We start from the raw sequence: 9,668 nt of genomic DNA, 5'->3' as shown, positions 1-9,668 counted from the left end.
AGGCTGTGTGCCTCACCTCTTACTCCCAACACTATACCGGGCTTGGCCCATGGTAAAGGCTTGATGATTATTTGTCAATTCAATCAAGCGGAGGCCACTGTTAACCTTTTTAGAGTTACCTGCAGGAATGGAACCATGGCCAGAGGCAGCCACAGATCCCCAGCTGTCTGCATCTCAGGGGCCTCAGAAACCACCCAGGTAAGTCTCTTCTTTGTTCACATGGGGAAACTGAGGCTCAGGTACGGTAGGGCTTTACCCAGATCGCACAGCAAGGCAGTGTCAGGAGTTAGTGGGATCTGGAAGGGCCCGTTCTGGGGCCTGCCCGCCCACCGCCTGGCGCTCACCAGTGTTGATAATGCTCTGAATGACCTTGGCCACCTGGCCCTTGAGCAGAGAGTTGAGCGTCTTGACAAGGAGGATGAGGCAAGTACACAGCAGCACCAAGGAGCCAGCCAGCAGGATGAGCCCCACGGCCAGGTCGGGCAGCCCTGTGTTCACGAAGATGTGGTGGCCTGTTGGGAGGGGTGTCAAGCTGCTGAGAACTGACCCCCCCATCCAGCTCCCAGCCCCCCACCTTTGCCACCTCCTTGGACTTGGAGCCCAAGGCCCCACCTCAGTCTCCTTAAACCTCAGGAGCTGGGCTGGTTGGCAGCCATCCCTCCTGGGGGACAGCCCTACCTCTGCCAGACCCTGCCCCTGCCAGCCGGACCCCTCCCTGCTGCAGGCACTCACATTTCTCCATGGTGGCATTTCCGAGGGTCTGGCTGCTGTTGGCCTCTGCCCTGGGCATGGGGGTGGGAGCCTAGATTGAGAGGAGGGTGACTTAGGGAATTTAGGAAAATGCAGCCTGCAGTTGGGGGGAAGATGGAGGTTAGGGAGCGATGGGGCATGGGAGAACGGCAATGGGTCTCCTGGCAACGTGGTCTCAGGGGGTTCACTTGCCCTTTCTGAGCCTGTCTCCTCTGCTGGAGAGATGGGGGTGAAAATATCTGCCACACAAGAATCTGGCCACGGTCAGCCCTCTGCAATTCTGCCCCATTATCCACTGAACTGGCTCTCTCTGGGCGCACAGGGCCTCCTGATCCGGTGGCTTCCTGTCCTTGTTTCTCCCACCTCCTCTTGGCATGATGCTGCTGTCCCTGGTTCTCTTCGGAAAACTCTTTTCCCCGGGTTTTATTCCCTCCTGGGCCCCCTCTCCCCCAGCATCCTTGCCCCAGCCTCTCATCTGAGGCACCCAGCCCAAGCTCTGTTTTCCTCTTGTTCAATTCCTTATCTGGAGAAGGTTGCGGGGCAGGGGACCACTGGGGGCACAGTCCAGGCCCCACACTGCTTTCCTCCCCCCGTTACTATCAGTGAAGTGATGGGGTTCCTGGGGAGGCCCCTCAGTTCAGAGGACGCAGGCCAGGCAAGTAGCCTCGGTGAGGGGCTCAGGCTGGCGCTGGTGGGGGCCATGGGCTATCGGGGTAGTAGCCACTCAGCTCCAGGCCACTGTCTCCACCCAGGGACACAGCCTAGCATGGCCGAAGGGTCTGATTCTACAAGAGAGACCACAGCTCTGTAATTTTAAATTAAGCCTCCCTTTTGTAAATGCTGACAACCACTTTAAGACATGCTGTACAATTCTGTGAAGGCCGGTCTGGTCTAGGGAGCACTAATTTGTAGCCTCGTTGGGTTAAGGAGTTATTATTATTATTATTATTATTATTATTATTATTTTTAATGCAACTTGGTGCACCTTCCCCTTCCCCCAGACCGAGTGTGAAAGGAGAAAGTGGGCTGGGCTGGCTGGAAACCGGCCACCTCACAGCGGGGAATGATTTACTCCCAGGGCCCCAGGCGAAATGCAAGAGCCACAACTTCTCTCTTCTCCCCACAAACACATTCTGGTCTTCAGAGCTGATATGGGTGCTGATTCCATTCCCCCCTGAAACTCTGCATCCCACAGCCTCTGACCTCCCCTGGTGCTGAGGGTAGGGGCACAGACGGGTCCTGGCACTTTGATGTTACCGCTCCATTAGGCTTCAGTCTAAACTGTGTCATTTAAAAATGTATGATAAAGGTAAGACCTATTCTTGACACCTGGCTTTAAGTCGGGGTTTATGTTAGCGGTATGTGCTCCCTTGTGTGGGGCAACATGCTTAGCTGTGTTGCCAGCTAGCCACACCAGAGCCGTGGGGTACCCTCAAGCCCAGCCCCAAATGCAGGCCAAGGAACCAGGAGGAAATAGTCTCTGATGGGCTCATTTAGAAAAGCCAAGCAAGTGGTAGGAACTGCTATGCAGGTGAAAGAGAGAGCCAGGTGTGAGGCAGAGAGCCAGGTGTGAGAGAGAGAGAGCCAGGTGTGAGAGAGAGAGCCAGGTGTGATGGAGAGAGCCAGGTGTGAGAGAGAGAGAGAGCCAGGTGTGAGGGAGAGAGCCAGGTGTGAGGGAAAGCCAGGTGTGAGGGAGAGAGCCAGGTGTGAGGGAGAGCCAGGTGTGAGAGAGAGTCAGGTGTGAGGGAGAGAGCCAGGTGTGATGGAGAGCCAGGTGTGAGAGAGAGCCAGGTGTGAGGGAAAGAGCCAGGTGTGAGGGAAAGCCAGGTGTGAGGGAGAGAGCCAGGTGTGATGGAGAGCCAGGTGTGAGAGAGAGTCAGGTGTGAGGGAGAGAGCCAGGTGTGAGGGAAAGCCAGGTGTGAGGGAGAGCCAGGTGTTTGCTGTTAGGCAGATCTGAGTTCAAATCCTGCTGCTTATACTAGCTACCTTAGACATATCATATCACCTCCCTGAGTGTGTTCTCTCTAAAGCAGGACAATAAAAGAGCTGGTTAAAAGGTGACAAGAGAAATGTGTGTGCAAAGCTCACCTAAGGACTTAGCTCATGATAGTGCCTTCAAGTAAGGGCAAATCCCTGCCTCCCTGGACCCATCGGGAAGGGTAAGAGTGTGTGTGTGTGTGTGTGTGTGTGTGTGTGTGTGTGTGAGTGGTTGTTTCCTAGGTCAGGATCAATGGTTCCTGCGAATGTGCCTGAGGATCATGGCCTTGTGGAGAGGACTTTGTGGATCTTCCTTCCTGGGGAATCCCAGCCTGGAGCCCTGGGAAACAGATGACTGCTGAGATGAGTGGGGGAGGGGCCTATGGGGTCCTGGGAGGCTGGAGGAAGAGAAGAACTTCTCTGGGGTCCCAGTTGGGGCTTGCAGTGTTGGGTTAGGACAAGGGTGAGGGCCAAGATCTCGGGTTCCTGCCTAGGATTGTGTGGCCCTGGCTGAGCTCCCAGGGGGCGTCCAGAGACTGTAAAGGGAAGGAGGGAGGAGGCGGAAGCCTAGACAAAGAGCTAGCAAGCCCAGGGTCTGGGCATACCCCCAGCATGTGGCCATCCCTCCTGGCCTCGAGGCGTGGTGGAGTGGGAGGGGGACGCGGTGGGGGTGGTGAACTCTGTGGGAAGAGCAGAACGGATGAGCTCAGCCAGCCCTGGGCTCAAACCCCAGCTGAGCCACTCCAAGCTGTGCGACACTGGGCCAAACACACAGCCTCTCAGGGCCTCCATTTCCCCTCTGCATCATGAGGTCCATTATGCTGCCCACCTCTCCCAGGAGCTAGTTGTGAGGAATCTTGGAAGAGAGAGTTGGGATTTAAATGCCTGAAGAGCCATCCTAAATGCTGGAGCACCCCTGGGAAATGAAGGAGACGATGAAGCTCACAAAGGAATGCTGGGATCCAAGACTCCGTTCCCTTCGAGGAAGGGGAGCTGAGGGTCTTTGTTTCTGAACGCGGAGGGGGCTCGCCGTGCCAGCATCGCCATCTGGTGGCGAAGAGGAGAATTCCTTAGAGCAGCACTTCACTCCTGGAGGGTTATCTGGGTGGCAGTGGTCGCCTGGTGCCTTTCGGTGTGATGGGCAGAGTGGGGAATGGGCACTAATGGTGGGACACCAGGTTGGCATCTGGAAGAGGCTATAAGATGAAAATTCAGGGACACAGGCTCCAAACTCCACCAGGATTTTAGTCCGACCTCAATCACATGGACTTGGACAAACCCTCTGAGCCTCAGTTTCCTCATCTGTAGAATAGGGATGTGATAATCCCTGCTTCTCAGGTTGCAAGTCCTCAAAATACACTTGTTGGACCCAGGCAGGTCTGGCTGACAATCCACAATGTGACCACACAAGAAGGTAACTCCCAGGACAGCGTCAGGCCCCCAGAGTGCCCAGAGGTGTTGAAACTGCCTGTTGTTGCCCCCCCACTCCACCCCCACCATCTGGACAAGCTCAGACTCTCCGTTCTCTCCTTGGTGACACGGTTCCTGGAGACTGGTTTGGGCGAGTGGGTCCAGCTTGGTGAAAGCTGGAGGCAACTGGGAAGGGAGCACAGGGAGACTCCGTGGCCAAAGCAAAACTCGAGTCTTCGGTGCAGGAGGAGCTGCGAACACACATCTCCTCCCTCCTCCCGAGGGAGAGAGTAAGAACAGGGAGCTCGAGTCCCACCCGCCAGTTACTCTCCAAGCCAAGGAAACTGCTCTTAAAGGGTCTCCTGGCAGAGCTGGGCTGAGAAACCAGTGCTCAGGCAGGTGGCCGCTGGAGCAGTGACCACGGCCCAGCCAAGGGACCGTGCACAGGTTGCTTTAGGCCTATGAACCTCAGGTTCCTCTTGTGGAAAGTGGGATGCTCCTGTCCACCTCCCCGCCCTGCGAGAGGATGTCATGGGGAGGGCTCCGTTCAGTGGGACGTGCTGCAAGGGCCTGCTGGATGCAGGGTTTCAGAGCAGCGAGGAGTGCCGGCTTATTTTATTGTAAAGATCAAAGTGTGTGATTCCTCTCCCCCAGGTTTTGCTAGGAAGTAGAGCGGGTTGTGATGAGTCGAAGAGCTTGGGGAGGGCCCCCTGCGAGCTGGTGAGAAGGTAGAGGTTGTTAGAGAGGCCACAAAGCAGCATAAAAGCTGCCTGCGTGGGCTTTTTGATGTCAAACTGCCTCTGAGACTCAGCAGGGCTGAGCTGGAGCTGTGTGCCATTCAGACCAGGGAACCTCGCAGGGCAGGTTGAAAGGTTGCTCTCTATTCACACCGGGATAAAGGCTCCGTGACTTCAAGTAGCAAGAGGAGATGATGCGGGGGGGAGGGGGGGAGGCTTGGGCTTTGAGTTTCTTTCTATCTTGTTCTAAGTGGAGTTACTTCTTGTATGTAATCAAGGGGAAGCAGGTACTGAGGATTATGCTTTAGATGAAGCATTTTCCCATTTATGGCTGCCTCCTTGTTAGCCTGGTGTAGTGGCCGGTCCATGGGTGTCCAACTCATCCAAAGAGATCTTCATTCCAGGCAGTAGAAGCCAGGAAGCAGCAGAAATAGTGCAGAAGGGCAAGCGGACACATGCCTGTGTGCGTGTCCAGGGGAGGAGCCCCGATGTTGACACGAGGGGCTGTTGTGTCTCCAGTGAGGCCTCTACAGGGCCCGCTTGTCCTGCTCCTGGGATCCTGCTTTCCTGGGGATCCTTATAGCACTCTCGCCCTGCCCTCTCCCCGCATACCTGTGCCCCCAAAATCCGCAGAGCTGAGTCACTAAACCCTGCTCCCCAGTGGGGAAGAAGGAGGCCTAGGTGGTGAGACCTGGGCTCGGCGCCTTACATGGCAGGACAAGCTCCAGCAAGTTTCTTAGCCTATTGGAGCCTATTTCTCTATTTGTGAAACCAGAGGGTTGAGCCAGAGCAGTGGTTCTTAAACTTGAGCATGGAGCAGACCAGAGAAATTATTGAAATTAGGCTGCTGGGCCCCACCCCCGAATTTTTTCTGATTTAGTAGGTGGAGGGGAAAGGCTGAATACTTGTATCTCTAACAGGTTCCCAGGTAGTACAGGTGCCACTGGTCCACACTTTGCGAACCACTGGGCTAGATCGATTGCATGCCAACTCTGATTGATTGGTAGTGGCTGCCTAAAGCTGGCGTGAGGCTGGGAGAGATTAGCAACATCTGCCGTAGGCACAGTCTCATGGTCAAAGCGTCACATCTTTGCCCTCTCTAGGCTAATGGTCTGTAAGGTCTACTTGGAGCATTAAAAAAAGATAATGACACTAACAGTCAGCTGTCTGAAAAGGGAGTTTTCTCACCTGGGGCCAGACCTGGGACTTACCTTCATGGAGTCTGGGTGGCACCAGATCCTGATGAGACTGTGGTTCCTCAGGGACTCGTCGCCCATGGCAATGTTGGTAATCACAGACTTGTCCAGCTGTGGCCAAGATGTGGGCAGGGGGAGTGAGTGTGGGGCCCTCACTGTGCCCAGCCTCCACCCGGCCAGCCCTGCCCCCACCTGGATGATGAGCTTCGTGAAGGGCTCCGTGATGATCTTAAGCAGCTCAGGGGCGTCTTGGCCGCCACGAATGTTGAAGGAGGCCACCACCAGTCGAGTGACGTGGTACAGGTACCCAGAGGCAACCTCCAAGGGCAGCAGGACCAGAACTGACAGCCAGTTAAAGCAGTCGTGCACAGTGGCCCCCGCGAAGGCCCTGGGCAGGGAGGCCACGTTGCAAGGTAGGCCGGAGCCTGGATTTGCTCATTCCGGGGCTCCTGGCATCTGGGACGACCCTCCCCCACAAACACAGACCCGTCACCACTCTACCCCCTCACCTACGGAAGTCGGTCCTGTCCCCCGCCTGCATCAGGGCCACGATGGTGTTGGTGACAGAGGTGCCAATGTTGGAGCCCATGATGATGGGGATGGCAGAGCTCACCTCCAGCACTGGGAGAAGAAAGGGCCTCTTAACTAAATGGGTAGTGTCCACCCAGTTCCTGTCCCCACAGCACCTCCTGCCAGACCCACTACCCATGTTCTGGCCACTAGTGGGCATTCCTGCCATGCTGCTAACTCTGCCCAGCTTCAGTGTCACAGGTACATGTGCTGTATATTTACACATATGTAACATATGTAAATATACACTGCACTTGCCCATATGTGAACATGTGTGGGGGCATGTGTATGTGAGGGCATGTGTCCTATATGCAAACATGTACATGCCATTACAAGTCAACTAGGCGTGGCATGTATACATGAGTGTGACAGTCAGTTTCATGTGTCAGTTTGGCGAGGCTATGGTACCCAATTATTCAATCCAACATTAATCTAAACATTGCTGTGAAGGGGTTTTGCAGATTCACCTCTACAATCAGTTGACCTTATGCAAGGAGATAAACCTCAGTAATCTGGGTGGCCCTCATCCAATGAGATAAAAGGCCTCAGAGCACAACGGAGGCGCCCCTGCAGAGGAAGAAATTCCACCGCTGCACGAGCATGGCTCCCGGCCGAGCTCCAGCCTGACCTTCCCAGCAGCCTGCAGCCACCTCCCTGCAGTAAACCATGTGTGTGTCTCCCACAGCTTCCCTGCTCTCATCGCTCTGCTTCTGTTTCCCACGGATGGGATGAAGAGCTGCGTGATGTTCTGGAGGTGAGCCTTCCTGGGGTTGTGCCCCCATTTGCTACCTTTCAGGCTCCTGGGCACCCCTCCAGACGGAGACTCCTGGCTAGGCCTTGGAGGACAGAGTGGGAGCTGCCAGGGCTCTGCCCTTAGCCCTCAGTCCCCTGTTCCCACTCCTGGCCCCTCCCCAGCCCTTGTGCAGCACACCCAGCTCCCCACACTCTCTCCCTGGCCCTAGTGGGTCGACTCACAGCCAGAGGAGACCATGCTGACGATGATGGAGGTGGAGGTGCTGGAGCTCTGCACCAGCACGGTCACCAGGATGCCCACCACCAGCCCCGCCACCGGATTGGACAGGATGGCATTGTCCTTGAAGATGTCACCAGCCACCTTCCCTGGGGAGCATGAGTCACCATTGCTTGAGGCCCTTCAGGGGCCTTTCCCCAGGCCCCTCCCCTAACCCTACCTCCAGCCAGCTGGAAGGCTGAGCTGAGCACGTCCAGGGAGCAGACAAAGAGGTAGAGGAACGTGAGCATCAGTGGCACCTTGAGGAGTGTCACGCCAGCCTGGCGCAGCTTCTGGGCCAGTCCAGGCTCTGGGGATGGGACAACCATGAGCACAGCGGCCAGAGGGCTGGGACAGTGACTGCTGGTGTCCCTGCCACCCCACTCAGCCCACCTGGCTTCTGCTCCTCCTCCAGGGCCAGCTTGGCAGGCAGCGGGTCATGGAGCTCCAGAACCTCCCCAAAGGGGCAGCTGTGCTCGGCGAGGGCCACGGGGCCCAGGCTGGGGAAGGCATAGGCGGAAGTCCCTGGGATCCTGTGCAGGACTGGGAAGGGAGGCTGGTCAGGAGTTCCCAGAGGCCCCGGGTCCGAGGGAGGGCAGGAGGGGTGGAGTGAAGGGGTGGAGGTCTCACCCAGGATGTGGGCAACCGTGGGCAAGCAGGGTCTGGGAGTGGGGGCACACTCACCCTGAGGGCTGGGCACATAGGCAAAGGCCGCCCCATGCATCACGTGCCCCCTGCGGACTGGGATTGGAGAGACAGCAGGGCCCCCCAGCCTCTCTCCGTAGGACATCATCCTGGGCACACGCAGTGGTGTCTGCAACAACATTGAATGACAACTGCTGTGTCCTGGACACTCACACACGCACACATCTACCTCCCACACACTCACTTGCACAGACATTCATGAAGTGTGATCTCACACACCCATAGAAATACTCCCCCTACCCCCCTACCCCTATACCCAGGGAAGCACACTCAGGTGCTCAGCAAAGATTCGGGCATTCATTCATTCATTCATTCAGCAAGTATTTACTGAGCATCTATTCTATCCTAGATGCTGGGGTACAGTGGTGACTGGATACAGACACAATGTCTGCCCCTAGGAAATTCAAAGGGTGGTGGGGAGTCATTTGTCAATGAAATAATCCCTCAAATAGATAGAAAATGGCGATGGGAACAAGTGTTCTAATGACAGGTATGGGTGCCACCAGAGTCTCACGGTGGGGTGGGCCTTGGAGGAGGGAAGAGGGATCACACTGAGAGGAACCGTCAGTAGGCACTACCAGGAGGAGAAGGGGACCGCACGTGTGCAGGGGCCATGTGCGGGGAGAAGCTGCGGACACCCTGCAGCTGGAGGGTCCGGGGAACATGTGCAGAGGCTCAGGTGTGGGCTGGGGCCGGGCATGGGCAGCGCAGCTGTTTTGCTCGTCCTGAGAGCAGTGAGGAACCATGGACACCTGTTCTGGATCGCGGGACCAGCTGGGCAAGCACTCGGGAGGGCTCACTGGCCTTGGCAGACCACCCCTCTCCTACTCCTCACCCCTCAACAAGAAACAAACCTGCCACCTTGCTCCCATGAAAGAGGCTCAGACCAGGACTTTAGGTAAGGAGGGCCCCCACTCTGCCCCCAAGTCTGGGAAGTCCAGGCTTGTTTTAGGTCCTGCGCCGCCCCCCCCAAACTGCCCCTGGAGTTCTTGGCTGTTGGGGTGGGAGTGCCCCAGGCTGCCTCAGCAACACCTCCTCACTCCCACCCCTAACATTGTCCCAAGGGGCCTTGGCTGTGGGATGGGGGCGGGGGTGGGTGTCCTGAGCTGATTCCCAGTCCTGGAAGAACACAAGTCCTTTTCACTTTGGGAGTGAGCCAGGCTGGGCTGGTCCTGAGGTGTTATGGGGGCAGGAAGAGGGGGACTGGGGTATTGAACTGTTTCTACTAAGAGCTGAAGATGAGGTTGGGAGGAGGGTGATGGGGAGGGTGGGAGGGAGAGGAAATATATCAAAGTTCAGCTTCTGGATTGGGAA

The 9,668-nt window shown here is 56.5% G+C and overlaps 1 protein-coding gene across 1 annotated transcript in view; it reads right to left on the bottom strand.

The window, feature by feature from the left end:
- Positions 1-8,462, bottom strand: part of SLC34A1 (solute carrier family 34 member 1) — an 11,003-nt gene extending 2,541 nt beyond the window's left edge. Inside the window, exons 1-9 of the mRNA XM_014454631.2 lie at positions 8,334-8,462; positions 8,043-8,192; positions 7,831-7,959; positions 7,616-7,759; positions 6,580-6,691; positions 6,263-6,458; positions 6,086-6,181; positions 733-802; positions 345-512 (exon numbers count right to left, since the gene is read on the bottom strand). Of these exons, the coding sequence (XP_014310117.1) occupies positions 345-512; positions 733-802; positions 6,086-6,181; positions 6,263-6,458; positions 6,580-6,691; positions 7,616-7,759; positions 7,831-7,959; positions 8,043-8,192; positions 8,334-8,442 (1,174 nt within the window). The 5' untranslated portion in view covers positions 8,443-8,462. The remainder of the gene's footprint in view (positions 1-344; positions 513-732; positions 803-6,085; positions 6,182-6,262; positions 6,459-6,579; positions 6,692-7,615; positions 7,760-7,830; positions 7,960-8,042; positions 8,193-8,333) is intronic.
- Between the last annotated feature and the right edge of the window lie 1,206 nt (positions 8,463-9,668).

The sequence above is a fragment of the Myotis lucifugus genome, unplaced genomic scaffold (assembly GCF_000147115.1).
Source record: "Myotis lucifugus unplaced genomic scaffold, Myoluc2.0 scaffold_1, whole genome shotgun sequence".
Lineage (NCBI taxonomy): Eukaryota > Metazoa > Chordata > Mammalia > Chiroptera > Vespertilionidae > Myotis > Myotis lucifugus.
The sequence above is the reverse complement of the archived record's forward strand: the minus strand, read 5'-3'. Positions and strand labels throughout refer to the sequence as shown.